The following is a 19,908-nucleotide window of genomic DNA, read 5'->3' on the forward strand; positions in this document are numbered from 1 at the left end:
GGTATCTTATCCATTCTGTTTCTTAAATGATGATTCATATTCTTTTATTCCTTTCAATTCAGCTTAGCAAACATTTGTTAAGCATCTACTATGTAGAAGATACTGATCTTGGTTAGATTTGCTAGTTTATGCTAGGCTGGTATAGCTTCTAGACTATATTCATATCCTGACGAAATATCAGAGTAAGACTTCAGCAACCATTTTTGTTCAGTAATCATTTTTGAGACTATTCTTTCTTTAACTGGTATAGTTGAACAGGTAGTATTTTGACCTTTTTTTGTGCTTATTTAGTTTAAATTACCCTATGGTGACAAATCTCTGTGTTGTTTTTTTTTCCAAAGAAAAACTTGAATAAATATTTGAACAAAAAAGTCTCATCTCTCTTTTTGTCTTCATCTAATGTACATCTAAAACATTATCCTTTTTTTCCCCCAACATGTATAGGACTGAATTTCCACTTAAAGAAATCATGTCCTCAGGAGGAGCTGAAGATGATATCCCACAGGGAGAGAGAAAAACAGTCACTGATTTTTGTTATCTACTGGATAAATCTAAGCAGCTGTTCAATGGGTTAAGGTCAGTGAATTCTTAATACTTTATTTTGAATGGCAAATGACCTCAAATATTCTGTGGCTTTGGATCTTTGTGTACCTGAATGTTCCAAAATTTCCTAAAATTAATCAATAAAATATTTTGTGAAGATATGGGAGAAAACTGATGAAATTTTTCTCATTAAAGCTTCCTCTTAAAATATGTGCCAAATAAAGACTTTTGAAAAATAGGTTGTAATATTGAATCCAAATTGAGAAGGTCTGTGATTATTATAAATGATTTAAAAACTGTCATTCTCAATATCCTGGTACTATGTGATTTTTGCTTTTGAATTTTTTTGTCTTTATTGTTTTTCTTACACATTTGCTATATGCAGATTTGTTTGAGAGAATAACTTTTGTTAATTTTTCTGTCCTTACAAGAAGGGCCAGCTTGACTTCTTCAGGAATGTCATGTCAGATTAACTTCATTTCTCTTTTTGATAAGATTATGTATAAAACTAAGCTAGTAGGTAAGGGAAATGCTTAGGGTGTAATTTACTTGAGTTTTAGCAAAGCTTTTAATGAAGTCTCACATATTTTTCTTGTGGAGATTACTAGTTATAAATTAAACAGTGATACAATAAGACAGATTCAGAATGGTTGGATGGCTAGACTCAGAATTAATGGTTCAGTGTCAGTATGGCCAAGAGGTCTCCAGTGGATTACAAGGATCTGTACATGACTTTATGTAGTTTTAACATTTTTATCAGTGACTTGGCGAAAGGCAGAGATGATATACTCCTTAGTTTTAGAGAATGACACCTCTGGGAGGAAAAGATAACATACTGGATGACAAAATCAGGATTCCCAAATCTAATAAGATGAAACTCAATAGGTGAAAATTTAAAGTTTTATACCAAGGTACCAAAAAAATCAATATAACCTGAGGGAGGCATGGAGAAAAAACAGTTGTTCTAGGGTTTTAGTGGACTGCATGCAATATGAGTCAGCTGTATGAAGTAGAGCAAGAAATGGTAATACAGTCTTGTATTGCATTAGAAGGGGCACAACTTTCAGGAACAGGGAATTAAATACTCCCATTGTACTTTGCCTGTGTCATGTTTTTTTAAAATAATTTTTTCTGTTAAATTTTCTTAGGAAGGAATTTAAGACCAAGCAAGAGATAGAGTATATTGTAAAATGTAAAATGAATGACTTTGATTATGGAAGGTTTTGTACAAACAAGACCAATGCAACCAAAATTAGAAGAAAAGCAACACTGGGAAAACATTTTTATAACAAAATTCTCTGACAAAGGTTTGATTTCCCAAATATATAAGGAACTAAATCAAATCTACAAAAAATCAAGCCATTCCTCAATCAACAAATGGTCAAGGGACATGAATAGGTAGATTTCACAGAAATCAAAAGTGAAAAAATGTTCTAAATCCCTCCTGATTAGAGAAATGCAAATTAAAACAACTCTGAGGTACCACCTTATACTTAGCAGACTACCCAATATGGCAGCAAAGGAAAGTGATAAATGTTGGAGAGGATGTGGCAAAATTGGGACACTAATACACTGCTGGTGGAGTTGTGAATTGGTCTAATTCTGGAGGGCAATTTGGAACTACATGCAAAGCTCTTTAAAAGAATGCCTACCCTTTGACCCAGCCCTATCACTGCTGGGTTTGTACCCCAAAGAGATAATAAGGAAAAAGACTTGTTCAAAAATATTTATAGCTGTGCTCTTTGTGGTGGCAAAAAATTGAAAAAATGAGGGGGTGTCCATCGATTGGGGAATGGTCTAATAAATTGTGGTATCTGATGGTAATGGAATACTATTGTGCTGAAAAGAATAAAGAATTGGAGGAATTCCATGAGGACTGGAATGACCTCCAGGAACTGATGTATAGCAAAAGGAGTAGAACCAGGAGAACATTGTACATAGCACAATCAAATGTAATAGACTGTTCTACTTGCAGCAATTCAATGGCCCAGGACAATCCAGAGGAACTTAGGAGAAAGAATGCTATCCACATCCAGAGAAAGAACTGTGGGAATGGAAATAGATTAGAAAAATATGTGATTGATCACATAGTGCGATAGGGATATGATTGGAGTTTTGATGTTAAAAGGTCACTCTACTATATATATGAATAACATGGAAATAGGTTTTGAACAATAATACATGTATGATGCAGTGGAACTGCTTGCCAGATTTGGAAGAGGGGAGGAAAGAGCGAGGTGGGGTGGGGGTCATGAATCATGTAACCATGGAAAAATATTCTAAATAAAAAAAGAAAAGAAATAATCTTTCTTTTCTTTTTAAATTATTTTCCATGGTTACATGAGTCTTGTTGTTTCTCTCCCCCTCTTCCCTTCCCTTTTCTGGAATTGACAAGCAATTTTACTGGGTTATACATATATTATCACTCAGAACCTATTTCTATATTATTCATTTTTGTAGTAGAGTAATCTTTTAAAAACAAAACCCCAAATCATATACCCATATAAACAAGTGATAAATCATGTCTTCTACTGGATTTAGTTCTTTCTCTAGCTGTGGATAGCATTCTTTCTCATAAGTCCCTTAGAGTCATCCTGGATCATTGTATTGCTTTTAGTAGCAAAGTAAATTACCTTTGATTGTCCCACAGCATTTCAGTTACTGTGTACAGTCTTTTCCTGGTTCTGCTTATTTCACACTGCATCAGTTCATGGAGGTCTTTCCAGTTCATATAGAAATCAAGCAGTTCATCATTCCTTCTAGCACAATAGTATTCCATCACCATCCTATACCACAATTTGTTCATCCATTTCCCATTCAAGGGTTATCTCCTCATTTTCCAATTTTTTGCCACCACAAAAAGCACAGCTAGAAATATTTTTGTACAAACAGAACCTTTCCTATTTTCTAAAAATCTCTTTGGGATACAAAGTGGTATTGCTGGATCAAAAGATGTGCATTCTTTTAAAGCACTTTGGCCATAATTACAAATTGCCTTCCGGAATGGTTGGATCAGTTCACAACTCCATCAGGAATGCATTAGTGTCCCAATTTTGCTACATCCCCTCCAACATTTATTATTTTCTTTTACTGTTGCACAGGCCACTCTGCTAAGTGTAAGGTAGTACCTCAGAGTTGTTCTGATTTGCATTTCTCTAATCAGGATGTTTATGTCATCTTATCTCTAATATTGTTTTTAATTCTGAGCACCATGATTTCAAGAAATTAATATTCAAATGAAATATTTATAAAAAATAAATATTTTAGCACATTATACTTGTACTTAATCATATCATCATCATATAACTAACATTTATATAGCATTTACTATGTGCACTGTACTAAATGCTTTACAATTATTTCATTTGATCCTCACAATAACTCTGGGATTCAGGTGCTATTACATCCATTTTACAAATGAGGAAACTGAGGTAAGTAGAATGTAAGTGACTTGCCCAGGGTCACATGGTTAATAAGTGACGAAGGTTTGATTTGAACTCAGGTCTTCTGACTCCAGATTCAATGTGTTATTCAGAGTGCCACCTACATGCTCTAGTGGTGCTATATAAATGTGTATTCCTTCTTACCATTCCCACCCTTCCTTTCACCAATAATCTGGGGATTGTCCAGAGGAAGGCAACCAGGATGTTGAATATACTCATATTATATGAAGATTTGTTAAACAAAGTGAGAATATTTCACTTGGAGAAAAGAAGACTTGGCCTGGGAGGGAACTATGATAGTCACTTTTGTATCTGAAGGACTGTTGTGTGGAATAAAGATTAGACTTTTCTCATCTGGGCCAACAGTGCAGAAACAGGAACAATAGGTAGAAATTACAAAGAAGTAAATTTAGACTGAACATCAGGGAAAATGGCATAAGTAGGAGGTCCAGAAGTGGATATCTTACTTTGAGAGGTGTGGATATTTCTTATTTCAATATCTTTAGGCAGCAGCCAGATAGCCTCTTGTTGGATCTGTTTAATGGCGTTTGATTTATGTATGACTTGGATTAAATAGTTGCTGAAGTCTTTCCCAACGATCAAATTTTGTGTGTCTCTGAAATCAGTGTGGGCAAAAAGGGAAAACCTGTGTATGCATAGCAAGTAGGTGTACAAATGAGGTCATAAAATAGGCTTGTGGATTAGGATTGGGGAAGGACCATAGAAACCATCATGTCCAATTCTCTTCTTTTAAGTATCAGAAGAAACTTAGGCTCAGAATTGTTAAAAACCTTGCCCAAAATCACACAATTAGTGAATGTCAAAAGTAGGATTGGGAATTAGATCTTCCTGTCTTTAAGTACAACCTTTTATATCAGCTATGCTTATTTAAAGGATATTGTGAACTGTTGACTAGGATCTCAGGAGTGTTGGAATAGCAGGGGTGCTGTTTTCCTCCAAATCTATATTGAGATTGATGTGGCAAGGTGATTAACTTCCTCAAAATAGCTTCCTGGCTTTCTTCTTTTGAACAAGAAAAATCCCTTTTCTGACATTTCTTAGGGATGCTCCCTTAGTTTTCAGGTGCTCTAGAGTGGTGATTGATAAGGAAGCAAAGAATTATCTGGTACTTATATTTCTAAGTCTAAATTTTGGAAGATTATTGAGGATTATTTAATGGGGCAAAGGGCAGAGAAAGGAAAGGTAGGAGGGAATTTGCTTTATCTTATACATGATTTGGGGTCTGTTCTTTATGGTCTTTGCTGTATTTCTGGGAAATTTCTCCTGCACAAGCAATCATGAGATTATACAGTAACTAATGTTGCCTAAGTTTGTTCAGGGTATGAATTTCTGATTTAACTCATAACCTTTCCATTCATTTACTGAAATAATGACAAGATGTATATAAACATCAGTTTGTCAGCTGTGTGTAGGATGCAGATAAGGATACCAATTGGGAGGATTTTACAATTCTTTAGGCAAGGTGATGAGTACCTGAACTAGGTTGATGGCTGTGTGAGTAGACAGAGATGATTATGAGAGATGAAATCAACCAGATTTAACAGCTAATTGGCTAGGAGGTGAGGAACACACATAAGCAAATAAATCTATGTACTCCCCATCCTCCCCAACAAACATATATACATGCATATTTTTATTGATGGAAAATTTTAAATTCATGCACTTCAGTAGCATTGTAATAATATTTTTGTACATTTGTATATTTATTTGTTATTTGAATGATCACCATTGGTAGTTCTTTACTTCCAGGAAACTTTATCATATTTAATCAAGACTTGAAGCTTAATATATAAAAACCTCAAATCTTAGCAACTGGTCTTGTCACTTCCTGGCAAACAGAGAAAGAAGAAATGGAAGCCGAGTCAGATTTTTTATTCTTGGGCTTAGTCCTTCGAAGGAAAGCTATGGCAAATCAGAACAGCATATCAAAAAGCAGAGACATTACCCTGCTGACAAAGATTCATATAGTCAAAAGCTGTACTTTTTCCAGCAGCAGTGTGTGTCTGTGAGAGTTGGGGAATAAGGAAAACTGAATGCTGTAGAATCCATGCTTTCAGATTGTGATGCTGGAGGAGATTTTTGAGAGTACTCACTTGGAAAATCAAATACCAGAGCTGAACCATATTAATACTTTGGCTATAGAATTAGAAGTTAGAACTCATTGGAAAAGATATTGATGTTGAGAAATGCTGAGGACAAAAGAAGATGGGACAACGGAGTTTGAGATGGATGGATAGTGTCATGAAAACAATGAATATAATCTGGGACAAACTGTAGAGATAGTAGTGGAGAATAAAAGGACCTGATGTACTATAGTCCATAGGGATATGAAAAGTCAGATGTGACTGAATGACTTAACAGCAACAACAGACTCAAATACCTTATTCTAAAAAATTAGACTATCCATTGAGTTAATTTTTTAAATTTAATTTTTAGAAAAAATTTTCCCATTGCTCTCTTCTCCCACCCCTCCCAACCTCTGTAGCTGATGCACATTTCCACTGGTTTCTTCATGTGTCATCGATCAAGACCCATTTCCATATTATTAATAATTGTTCTAGGGTGGTTATTAAGAGTGTACATCCCCAATCATGTCTGCATCAACCCATGTGTTCAAGCAGTTGTTTTTCTTCTGTTTTCCACTCCTGTAGTTCTTCCTCTGAATGTGGATAGCATTCTTTTCCATAAATCCCTCTGAATTGTCCTGGGTCATTGCATTGCTGCTAGTACAGAAGTGCATTACATTTGATTTTACCACAGTGTATCAGTCTCTGTGTACCATGTTTTTCTGGTTCTGCTTCTTTCACTCTGTATCAATTACTGGAGGTCACTCCAGTTCACATGTAATTCCTCCAGTTTATTATTCCTTTGAGCACAGTAGTATTCCATCACCAACAGATACCACAATTTGTTCAGCCATTCCCCAATTGACAGGCATACTTTTGTTTTCCATTTTTTGGCCACCACAAAGAGCACAGCTATAAATATTTTTGTACATGTGTTTTTCCCTATGATCTCTTTGGGGTACAAACCCAGCAATTGTACGGCTGGATCAAAGGGCAGGCAATCTTTTAGTGCTTTTTGGGCATAGTTCCAAATTGCCATCCAGAATGGTTGGATCAATTCACAACTCCATCAGCGGTGGTGCATTAATGTCCCAATTTTGCCACATCCCCTCCAATATTCATTACTCTCCCCTGCTGCCATTTTAGCCAGTCTGCTGGGTTTGTGTGATACCTCAGAGTTGTTTTGATTTGCATTTCTCTAATTATTAGAGATTTAGAACACTTTCTCATGTAGTTATTGATAGTTTTGACTTCTTTATGTGAAAATTGCCTATTCCTGTCCCTTGCCCATTTATCAATTGGAGAATGGCTTGATTTTTTGTGCAAGTGATTTAACTCCTTGTATATTTGAGTAATTAGATCTTTGTCAGAGTTTTTTGTTATTAAGATTTTTTCACAATTTGTTGTTTCCCTTCTGATTTTGGTTGCATTGTTTTTGTTTGTACAAACCCTTTTTAATTTAATGTAATAAAAATTATTTATTTTACATTTTGTAATAAGTAAATTATTTTGGGTAGAATGGTCATTTTTATTATGTTAGCTCTTCCTACCCATGAACAATCAATGTTTTTCCAATTGTTTAGATCTAGTTTTAATTGTTTGGAAAGTATTTTGTAGTTGTGTTCGTATAATTCCTGTGTTTGTTTTGGTAGATAGATTCCAAAGTATTTTATATATTCTAGGGCAGTGATGGGCAAATGTTTTAAAGAGGGGACCAAAGGAGAGAAAATGCTCATCTGTCAGTCTGTTTCTAAGGCAATTCTTTCGAAATTTCATTGTATTACATCCTACTCATTGTATTCATCAGATTAGGAATAATGTCCCTGGCCAGAAAGAACATCTGGCCCGTGGGCTGTAGTTTGCCCATCACAGGTCTAGGGTAATTTTAAATTGTGTTTCCCTTTCTACCTCTTGCTACTGTTATGTGTTGGAAATATATTGGAAAGCTGATGATTTATGTGCATTTATTTTGTATCCTGCAACTTTGCTAAAGTTGTTGATTATTTCTACTAGCTTTTTAGTTGATTCTCTAGGATTTTTTAAGTAGACCATCATATCATCTGCAAAGAGTGATAGCTTAATTTCCTCACTGCCTATTTTAATACCTTCAATTTCTTTTTCTTCTCTAATTGCTACTGCTAGTGTTTCTAGTACAATGTTAAATAATAGAGATGCTAATGGGCATCCTTATTTCACACCTGATCTTATTGGGAAGGTTTCTAATTTATCCCCATTGCATATGATGCTTGTTGATGGTTTTGGATATATACTGTTTATTATTTTTAGGAAAGGTCCTTCTATTGTTATACTTTCTAGTGTTTTCAATAGGAATGGGTGTTGTATTTTGTCAAAGGCTTTTTCAGCATCTATTGAGATAATCATGTGGTTTTTGTTGGTTTGCTTCTTGATACGGTCAATTATGTGGATGGTTTTCCTAATATTGAACCATCCTTGAATTTCTGGTATAAATCCCACCTGATCATGATGAATAACCCTCATGATCACTTGCTGGAGTCTTTTTGCTGGTATTCTATTTAAGATTTTTGCATCTATGTTCATTAGGGAGATTGGTCTGTAGTTTTCTTTCTTTGTTTTTGGTCTGCCTGGCTTTGAAATCAGTACCATATTAGTGTCATAGAAGGAATTTGGTAGGACTCTTTTTCTTATTATGTCAAATAATTTGTATAGTATTGGGATTAGTTGTTCTTTGAATGTTTGATAGAATTCACCTGTGAATCCATTGGGTCCTGGTGATTTTTTCTTAGGGAGTTCTTTGATGGCTTGTTCAATTTCTTTTTCTGATATTGAATTATTTAAGTATTCTATTTCTTCTTCTGTTAATCTAGGCAATTTATATTTTTGTAAATATTCATCCATATCACCTAGTTTGCTATATTTTTTGCCATTTATTGGGCAAAATAGTTTTTAATTATTGCCTTAATTTCCTCTTCATTAGAGGTGAAGTCTCCCTTTTCATCTTTGATACTGTTAATTTGGTTTTCTTCTTTTCTTTTTTTTATTAGATTGACCAGTACTTTATTTTATCTGTTTTTTCAAAATACCAGCTTCTAGGCTTATTTATTAATTCAATATTTCTTTTGCTTTTGCTTTTATTAATTTCTCCTTTGATTTTTAGTATTTCTAATTTAGTTTTCATCTGGGGATTTTAAATTTGTTCGCTTTCTAGCTTTTCTAGTTCCTGGAGGAGGAGGAGGAGTAGGAGGAGGAGTAGGAGGAGGAAGAAGAGGAGAAGGAGGAGGACTTTATTCTGTGAGCTTTTGAGCTTCCTTTGTCATTTGCTCCATTTTTTCTTGAATTGTTTTCATTTCTCTTCTTTATTTTTCCTCTGAATCTCTTCCTTGATTTTTGAAATCCTTTTTGAGCTCTTCTAGGATCTGCGTCCAATTCCTATTTTTCTTTGGAGTTTTTCATGTGTTTGCTTTGCTTTCACTATCCCTTTCTGTTTCTATAACTTGCTCTTTGTCACCATAAAAATTTTCTGTGGTTAGTTTTTTTGTTTTTTGTTTTTGTTTTGATGTTTGCTCATTTTCCCAGCCCTTTTCTTGACTTTCATTTTTTATTTTACAGGTAATCTCTTTTCTTCGGGTGGAGAGGGCACTCTCTTAAAAGTTCATTTTTTTTCTTGATGCTACCTTAGCCTTATTTCTGAGTTTCTGCAAGTTTTAATTCTTCCCAGGTGGTTTGGTGGCCTGTGTTCTGGGAGCTCTGAGAGCCACTTCTCAGTGTTGACTCAATCACCCCCTGAGACTGCTGATGGCTCGAATTCCATCCTTAGGCTTGGGCAGGGTCTTTTGGTCTCATTCTGTGCTTGCTCAGATCAGGCACACCAACATACTATATAATGCCCTTCCCTGGGGCTCTGCCTTGAACTTTGGCTCCCACAAACCAACACCCTGGGGACTACACTTGCCAGATATTTGGCCCTTAGCTCTGGGTCTGCCAACTGCCACAAACTAGGATTCAGGTCCTCTCCACAAGCACAGGCTGGGATTCCTGGCCTCCCTTTGGGTCCACACAGATTTGACTGTACAGTGCAGATGCCTGGGCTGGAGTTCCAGACTTTACAAGTTGTGATTTGGGATACAGTGCTTTTGGACCAGGCATTGTCTAGATGTTGGCTTGGGCCTAGGTTCAGAATCTGGAACAGTAAGTGTGGTGTGGGTAGGGCTTACTATTGGCTTGCTTCTTATTTCTTGCTGTTGCCTTCTGCTGGCTGTGCTCTCTTGTCACCTCAGTGCCCCAGATAATCTCCGTCTACCTTTCAAGTTTTTCTCTGCATTAAAGCTACTTCACTCAATCTCCTTGTTGGTTCTTTTACTCCTGTATTAGTTTTGTGGTGTTATTTTAAGATTGGTTGGAGAGGATTCTCATTGTTTAGAGCATCCCTGCTTCTATTCTGCCATCTTCTGCTCTGCCTCTGGAAACACAGCTCTTATCAGCTCTTACTTCTAATGAGGAAAGAGATGTTGCCACAGTTTAGCCAAATAATGTCCTTTCCTATAGTCAGAAACTTGTACATTTTGTGTTTTCTCTAGCCCCTTTGTAAAACTGGCCAGGCTGTAGTATTGGGTAAATATTCCTATATACTAATTCCATTTCTTTTCTTTAATAATTTTTTGGCATAGAAGGATGGTTGATGTTTGATTACAGATGATTAGTCAAGTCTCTTATTTAGTTTCAATGAATTTTTGATAATAATCTTCATTTGCTTAATGAATTTGGATATTTGAACATAAAACAAATGGTCTTTATTCCAGGATTCTAATTTATCCACTTGATACAAAGTGTAAATGAAAGCTGTAATAAGGCATTCAGATGCCATCATGGGACAGGTCGGTTGTTGACAGCCCATGAGGTTTTGGTTGTATGGTTCTGCTGTCTTGGAAGTGCCCTAACCAGGGATTTGTTTATTTTGTGTCTAGGGGGCATACCTGCTTTACTACCTTTGAACACAATGCAGAATTTTGAATAGAATTGTTAAGATGCTCTTTTTATGTATAGAGTAGCTTAAAAAGAGGGGAAATAGCATTGGGAGCTAAGATGATATTGATGCATGATATGATTTCTCTGATGATAAATATGTTGAAATTGAGAATCTCTGCTACTTAATCAGTTCTGGAAAGGATAGAGTACTTATCACTGGCTTGTGCTCTAAATGAAGGAAGACAACTTTGTTAAAGGACTGACTTCAAGCTAATGGAAGTCAATTTAGAAAACTTCTGAAAAATCTAAATTTCATGAAAGGAAGTCATTTTTCATAACAATCAATTTTACTATATTTGTTCCTAGATGTAACTGAACAAAATGAATTCAGCTTCTTATTTTAACATAACCCATTAACATGCTCACTGCAGTGCTTCTTAGGCTTACTTTCAGAGCTGAGAATAGACATTGTCCTACTTTCTCTATCCCAGATGTTTGAGATCTGTGTTCCCTGTGTTACTGTCAGGGACTTTGTGCTTTCACTATTAAACACATGTGATTTGGCTTGCTGCAAAATTAATGCTTATATGCTATAGAGAATAGAATTTTCTGGCATTGAAAATATGTACATTTATATAAAAACTCATTATAGATTTGTGAGAGGACATGAATAATAACAAAAATAATAGGCTCAAAAAAATTTTGAATTGCATTAGTGGGGTGTACCCATCTAAGTAAACTGACAGATCCTCCATGTACTATTTTTTAAAACTTATTAAAATATTTGATTTGGAAAACTATTTTAGGCCAAATATTCCCTTTAAACATTTTTATTGATGTGCATTTTTATCATATTAACATTTCAATATAGTCCTTCTGCTCTTAATCAGTAAGCCATCTCTTTTAACAAATAATTTTATTTTATTTTTTTAATAAAAAATTTTAAAAAGAGAAAAAACAGTTTATAAAATCAACCAACACAGTGCAGTGGAATATGAAATTGTCCACATTTTTCATGTAAGGGAGAAAAAGGGGTTTTATGGGTTCAATATATTAAAGGTGGTTGCCAGAGGATTGAACTATTATTAATCCTCAATTAAGAATAATCTCAAATCAAAATTGACTTTTATGGAAATTTATTTACACGAGAGAAGAGAAAGGCATTAAGAATCTATCTCACTGATTAGTCCAGGTATATCCTAACCCCCAGCTGAGGGTTAAAGGGCCTGAGGCCCAGAGGTGAATGGAGCAAACTCCACTCACAGAGTCTATAAAAGGAAGTTTCTTAATAGAAGTTCAGTAAGATTCAGTCTTTAAACTCACCACGTGGAACAGTCTCAGTCACGAACCAGCAAAGCTCCCTCAGGTCCCCTTCACCAAACCAGCCGCAGCCTCACTCCTCTCCTCCCTCCTTGGAAGGGCCACATATATATCACTTCCAGTGCCTTCCCTTAGCCTTCATGTCCAATCACAATAGACGCTTTCTCATAGAAAGTCAAGGGGGAGGTCCATTGATTCTGATGGTTACTCACTCTAGCTCATGTGGGTTAGGACCTCCCAGAATTGGAAGGTGCTCTCACCTTTGGTGATTAAATCTAAAGATGGGCAGTGTAGACTTAATCCAATCATCACAGTCATCTCTACCTCTTCAAAGAAAGAAAGGAGGAATATTTTCTTTTTTGTGTTGTTTTTTCTTTTTTTTTTTTACTAAAAACTTAACAAAAATGAAAAACATCAGTATTTGCTTATGTAAACGAGCATAGAAGACTATGACATGCCTTGAATCTCTTTTACATATAGCTTATTTTTTAAAAAGTAGTCACTTAGCTTATGTGTGCCACTCTGAACATCATCAATCTTATATTTATTTTAAATGATTCATTGCTGTTATTATATTATAATATATATGTATATTATATTATTATATGGTCATGTTATTATTATATGGTTATTATAATTGCATTTCTATAGTCTTTGTGTTTACAATTTATCTTCTTGCTTCACTTTGCTTTGGTTCATATAAATCTTGACATGTTTCTGTTAAGTTTTCATCTTTGTTATCATATTGTAATATTAATTATATTAATGTACCAGAATTTGTTTGTCCATTACCAAATCACTGGAGATATGTACCTTATTTCCAATTTTGCTACCACAAAGCATACTACTATGAATATTTTGGTGCTTGTGGGCCCTTTTTTATCTTTGATGTCTTTGAGCTTTTTATCTAATAATAGGATTTCTAGGTCAACGAATATGGACATTCTGGTGCCTTTATGAGCCTAATTCCTAATTGCTTTACAGAAAGGTGAACTATTTTTTATTTATCTCCATCAGCATTGTGTTAGTGTTCCTTTTTTAATACCCCTCCAAAGTTAATAATTTTGCCTTTTGTCACCTTTTCTAATATTCTGAGTATAAAGTAAAATTTCTTGTTAATATTTTATAACACTCTTTCATCTGGTTATTTAAAATTTGTAGTTCTTTTGAGAAGCATTAGTTATATCTCTTAATCCTTTGTTCATTGGGGAATGAATTTGTGTTAATTTTATATATACCTCGAACATAATACCTTTATCATAAATATTTGATACACAGTATTTTTCTTTCAGCTAACAGAACCTGGATGAATCCCTTAACTTCTCAGTGTTCTGGACAACTCTTCTTTCTTTTAAACCCTTACTTTTAAACTCCAATACAGAAGAGCAAGGGCTAAGCAGTTAAGGTTAAGTGACTTGCCTAAAGTCACACATCTAGGAAGTGAAGTGTCTGAGAGTTGATATGAACCCAAGTCCTCCTGACTAGTTAGAATTTTATGCTCTATTCACTGTGCCACGTATCTACCTTTCTGGGCAATTCTTTAAGACTATAACTTGCAAGAAAGGTAGAAACTGACATTGTTTGAGGGAGTTTTCTCAAAATGAATGAGTTATGGTTAATACCCTGTCCCTATTTTTTACTTTTTGCCATCGATGGAGATATTCATTCTATGATTTAGGGTTAGTCCAACTATTTCTTGTTCAAATACTGTCTAGCTTAGCTGTTTCAAAGTCATGACAGTTCTATTCCTTAAGCATAGTTCTCTCTTATCTGTGTATAGTATAGAATTGTGCTCTGCATAGTCTCTATAATTTGCAGAATTGGTCTTTGGACCTTCCTTCAGATCTTCTAGCATTACTAGAGATCCAGTTCACTCTGAGATACAATTTCTTCACTTTCCTAATCAAAATTTCCATTCTGTTTGTGCCAAGATTTCATCTAATGTGAATTAAATTTCTGCCTGTACTTGGGAGAAGCTGCCAATTAGGTGCTAACTCTGGAAAGTAGTGTTTTAAAAAGCTTGAGGATCATATTCATTTCAGTAAATGCACTTAAGTGTTTCCTGCGTATAGAGCATTGTGATCAAGAACCCCTTCTTCATACACTCCCAACTTGTAAATCTAGGAAATACATACATACATACATACATACAACACATATATCTGTACATTAATAATTGAAGTGTTTTTTATTTCATTTATATTGGCTCCACTAAGAAGGATTTGAACCTCCCTATGGTTCATAGTTGGTAGTTGTTCCTTGGAATTATTGTGGTTGAAAAAATCTACATCATCTTATGGTTATTTTGCTGATCAGTCTAAACTTTACTGGCCTAGTCCTAAGATAGCAGACATACAATTTATTGCTAGGTCCGTACTTGAAGCCTTTCTAGCTTTGTAGGACCCGCCAGAGTTGGCTCTTGTCTAGCATATCATCAGCTTCCACCAGATAACTATATTTCTAGCAATAGTGATACTTGTTAAGTCCATTATAGTGTACCTTCTCCATAGCAGAATAAGATATGAACTTAGACTGGCATTTGAGACCTAATTGAGACCAACTGACTTTACCAACATTATTTCACATTACTTTCCTGAACTTGATATTCCATCCCACAATATCCTGGATTGCATAATTTTCTAAAAATTTTTAGATCTTTGGGGTTTTGCACGACTTGTACAAATTAGACAGTTAATTAAATATTTGTTGCTTTTGATATTTGAATTTTAAAGATGTGCAAAACAAAATACTTTGTGAGTTCCATTGGAAAAGGTTGTTACCCTCAGACCAGGACTAGCAGTTGTTTCATGGAGGATATTTGAGTTGAGTTTTAAAGGATGGGTAGGAGTGTAACAATCAAAATGAGAGAGAAAGGCATTCCAGTTTTAAATGCCATTCGAATCAAAATAAATATCTTAACCATGAAATCCCATAAACTCCTCTATCATCATTAATCAACAAAATAAAATACAAAGACAAATCATGAGGGATCAGTTCTCATTTCTTTCTTTACATACTCACTTGGGATTACCCTTTTGTTACCAGCAATTTTATTAAACAAATGTTCATTAAGAACCTGTGGGCAAAGCACTTTTTAAGTGCTAGTCTAAATTGAGTTTTGAGAACACATTTTGCTTGCTTTTGTGGAGCTTGAAATCTAGTGGACCTATTTTCTTCTGTGTCTCCCTACTAAGATATGAATAATTGAAAGTATATTCTTCCATGTGGTTACTTTTTAAACCAAATAATTTACAATTCTCCATCTGAATTTTTTCACCAATTTATTATCACGGCATGGATGTGAATCTTGACTGATTCTTGCATATCCTACTAACCTGAAAGGCTTGTTATTTAAACTCAGCAATTTGCTATGTGACTACTATGCAGGTACCAGCCTTACAAAAATGGTCACCACCAGGGAATTGGCTACAAAGCTCTACCTTTTTGTCTCCCCAGCCACAACAGTCTCTAGAGGAAAGAAAATTAAGAGGCATATTTATTCTTGAATACCATCCTGAAGCATGGATTGTTTCTAGCATCCTCCTATAAGAATGGATGCTTTTTTTTTTGTATCTAGCATTTAAAATTAATTGTAGGTAAGTCTAAGTAGGTAAGTAGTTTTATTTTCTTGTCACATGTTTTATACTTTATTGACCTTTGCATTGTTATATTATTTTATACAATAAAATGATTAATATGTTGGGTCTATCTGTCTTTCCAGAAGATAGAGGGAATGGTCACTACTCTCTGACATTAACAAGTCATAAAAGATGGGGATAAAAGAGATAAATAGGATCCTCAGTCTTGATCACTAGTTTGAAAAAGTACAAATAGCTTGCCTACTTATAGTTCAGACCTGTTCTATAATCTAGGTTTCATCAGTGTGGTACAGTCAGACTTTGTATTTTTGTATCCTTGTTCCATTATTTCTGTTGAATGATTAAACTCTTGTGATGAGTGTGCCAAATATGGAAGGATGGACAGATAGAAACAACATATAAATCATTTTATTGTACAAAATAACATAATAATTCAAAGAAGGAAAATAAAGTATAAAATATGACAATGCATTCACCAGACTCCTGGTTTCAGGGACTGATATGATCTTAAAAATTAGCCTTTTTCCATCATTTCTTCATTAAGACTCCCTCTCTGGTACTATCCTTTTGCTTTAGCAGTAATCATTTTTTAAGGGAAGAAATATATGACTGGATTTTAGAAGATGATGGTAAGACTTTGCTGGACATGTTTTCCTCCTTTGAAAGAGCTATTCAATATATGGTTAACCCTTAGGCCTATTAAACTTTTAGGCTAATATGAAGACCCATTGTATGTGGGGACAGCTGGGTAGCTCAGTGGATTGAGAGCCAGGCCTAGAGATGGGAGGTCCTAGGTTCAAATTTGACCTCAGACACTTCTCAGCTGTGTGACCCTGGGCAAGTCACTTGACCCCCATTGCCTACCCTTACCACTGTTCTGCCTTGGAGCCAATACACAGTATTGACTCCAAGACAGAAGGTAAGGGTTAAAAAAAAATTTTTTTTAAAAAACCCATTTTATGAAATGACAGTTCTGGAAATAAGTTTTAACCAGGATCAAAACAACCTTCAAGTAAACAAGAGCCAGGAAAATATACAAAATAAGTCTCTAATTCCCAGGCCTAAATATGACAGAACATAATATAAGAGTATCCCTCTCCTTCCCTTCCACAGTAAATTATTTATGCCCTTGAAAAAGATACAAAATTATTCTTGTTGTTTATTACTTTTTCAGTTAGTTCTTTTTAAATTGTTAAGTATTTCTTTTCTCTCCTATCCCCTACTCATCCTCCCTCTAAAAGAAAGTGAAAATTCTTGCTGTGAATAGCATAATAAAGCATATCAAATTCTCATACTGGTCATGTCCAAAAATGCATGCCTCATATTGCATATTTAGTTTATTACTGCTCTGTCAGGAGATGGATAGGTAGCATTCTTTATTTGGTCTTTTGGAATCACATTGGATCATTGTGTTGATCAGACTTCTTAATTCTTTCAAAGTTGTTTATTTTCACAATGTTGCTATTATAGCATAAATTGTTCTTATTTTTAAAAATTCTTGCCTCAATATGATTTTACAAAAAGAAGAAAGATGGAGTGACTATGAGGTTGGGAATTGGGAGTAATGGCTTAAAATTCCCTGTAGAAAATAATAAAAGTGGAAAGCATGCAAGTATATGCAGATATGAATATGCATGACAATCAAAGGGAAGATTACTATGTTTTAAATAGCTTTCATAAGAAGGACCAACCCTTTCTTGATAACAGTAGTGATAGAAGCCTTAGAAGAAAGCTTTCAGGGGCCAGCTGAGTGGATCGAGAGCCAGGCCTATAGAGGGGAGGTCCTAGGTTCAAATCTGGCCTCAGATACTTCCTAGCTGTGTGACCCTGGGCAAGTCACTTGACCCCCATTACCTAGCCCTTACCACTCTTCTACCTTGGAGCCAATACACAGTATTGACTCCAAGACGGAAGGTAAGGGTTTTAATTTTAAAAAAAAAAAGAAGAAAGCTATCAAAAATATTTACTAAGAGATTAGGGAAAGAGTAGAATGAGGAGAGAGCTCTATGGAGGTGTGAAGTTACATTTTTGTTACTCTCCTGGTCTTATGTTTCCTTGAAGTAAACCTCATCTAAAACTACAAACATGAGTGTGTTGTCTCTTCCATATATCTCTTGATCAGGTGTTTCTCATCAGACGGACTTGAAGAATTTTGAAGGAGTTCTAAATTTCTTGAGCATAGAAATAATGTCATTCAATTAATTTAAATAAACATTTATTAATCATGATTCATGTATATATAGGAAACTATCTAGATCCTGCAGGAAATAAATTTTAAATCAAGCACAATTCATGCCTTCATGGAAGTTACAGTTTAGTGGAATGACTAGATTTATGCATAAGATATACATTGTGATATGATACATGTAAAACTCAGTGGAATTGCTTGTAGGCTATGGGAGGGGGGAAGGAAGAAGGGAGGAAAAGAACATGAATCATGTAACTATGGGAAAATGCCCTGAATAAATATGCTATAGTATTTTGGAATTGAATCTCATTAATAAAGAGGAAATAATTTTTTACCAAGAAAAAAATATGTTGTGATATAACTGGATGACTTAGAGAGCTTAGAGTAGAAGTGAGAAATCATTGATAAAAATATGGAACAGACCAGGGCCATTTGAGCTTGACCTTTAAGTTGTTTTTGATCTATTAATTTATATTCTCTGGTATTGTTGTTCAACCACAAATCAGCAAGTATTCTTGGAAAGAAACTTAAGAGTCCATCTATCTCTGAACTTTTTTCCCATGATTCTAGACAAATGGCCATATGACTTTTCTTTCAAGATTAAGTTATGAATTGCTATTTTTTTAAAGCAAGCTATTCCACTTTGTATAACTTCAGTTGAGTTAGAAGAAATTATGGGTTTTTTCCTTATATTGAACTTAAATTTGGTTCTTTGCAGTTTTCAACAGTTGCTTCTCATTCTGCCTTTTGGAGTCTAGCAAGTTGAACCCACTTTTGCCTGACAGTCCAACTAGTTGTAGATAACTTTGCTTTTCCCACTTAACCCCAATTTATTCTTTTTAAGACATGGTTCACTTATATGGACTGATACAAAATAAAGTGAGCAGGTCTAAGAGAATACCATATATGAGAAAGGCTGCATTGAACAGGATGTTGTCAGCCAGTCCAGGAACTACAGATGCAAGGTTATGACTGTGAATGCATGGCATTGCCCTTCTTGGTTTTGAGCCGGTATCCCTTATCCCCTCCCTTGATTGACTTCCCTTTCTGCCCCCTCCCTTGTTATTCCCCTCTTTTTGTTTTTTAAAGGCCTAATGAATTCCCTCCCCCTTCTTCTTCCCTCCCTTTTTTGACCTCCCCACTCCCCTGCTCCCTTTGCTTTGTCCCTTCTGACTTTCTCAGTAGGGTTAGATAGAGTTTTTTATCTGAATGGATAATAAAGCTACTCTTCCCTCTCCGGGTTGATTACACTGAGAGTAAGGTTTGATTATTCCCTCTTAATGCTCTCTTCCTCTCCTTCTTATAATAGTATTTATCTCCTCCCCTTCCCATGTCCTCTTTGTGTGTAATAGAATATCCTATTTTTCTTATTTACTCAGATTTTTCTTGGTGTTCCTTATTATTTATTTCCCCCCTCTTTCCCACCCCCCATGTCATCTTAGACCATTTAGTATCCTATCCTCTCCCTATGAATTATTCTTCTGGTTGCTATAATAGTGAATATTATAATAGTGAATAGAGTTCACTACAGAGAATTATACATAGCATTTCTCCACCTAGTAATACAGATAATTAGATCTTATTTAAGCCCTTAAAGAGTCAAATTTAAAGAATTATAAGTTTTCTTTCTTTTCCCTCTGTTTCTTATTTACCTTTTCATGTTTCTCTTGGTTTTTGTGGTTGGGTATCAAACTTTCCATTTAGTCCTGGTCTCTTTTGTGCAAAAACTTGGAATTCTTCAATTTTGTTGAATGCCCATACTTTCCCCTGGAAGTATATAGTCA

General features: G+C 35.0%; 1 protein-coding gene across 1 annotated transcript in view; it reads left to right on the plus strand.

Moving 5' to 3' along the window:
• The first annotated feature begins 436 nt into the window (after positions 1–436).
• Positions 437–19,908, plus strand: part of SCAI (suppressor of cancer cell invasion) — a 109,248-nt gene continuing 89,776 nt past the window's right edge. The window contains exon 1 of the mRNA XM_044659747.1: positions 437–576. Coding sequence (XP_044515682.1) covers positions 437–576 — 140 coding nt within the window. The remainder of the gene's footprint in view (positions 577–19,908) is intronic.

Source organism: Gracilinanus agilis, chromosome 2 (genome assembly GCF_016433145.1).
Source record: "Gracilinanus agilis isolate LMUSP501 chromosome 2, AgileGrace, whole genome shotgun sequence".
In the NCBI taxonomy this organism is placed as follows: domain Eukaryota; kingdom Metazoa; phylum Chordata; class Mammalia; order Didelphimorphia; family Didelphidae; genus Gracilinanus; species Gracilinanus agilis.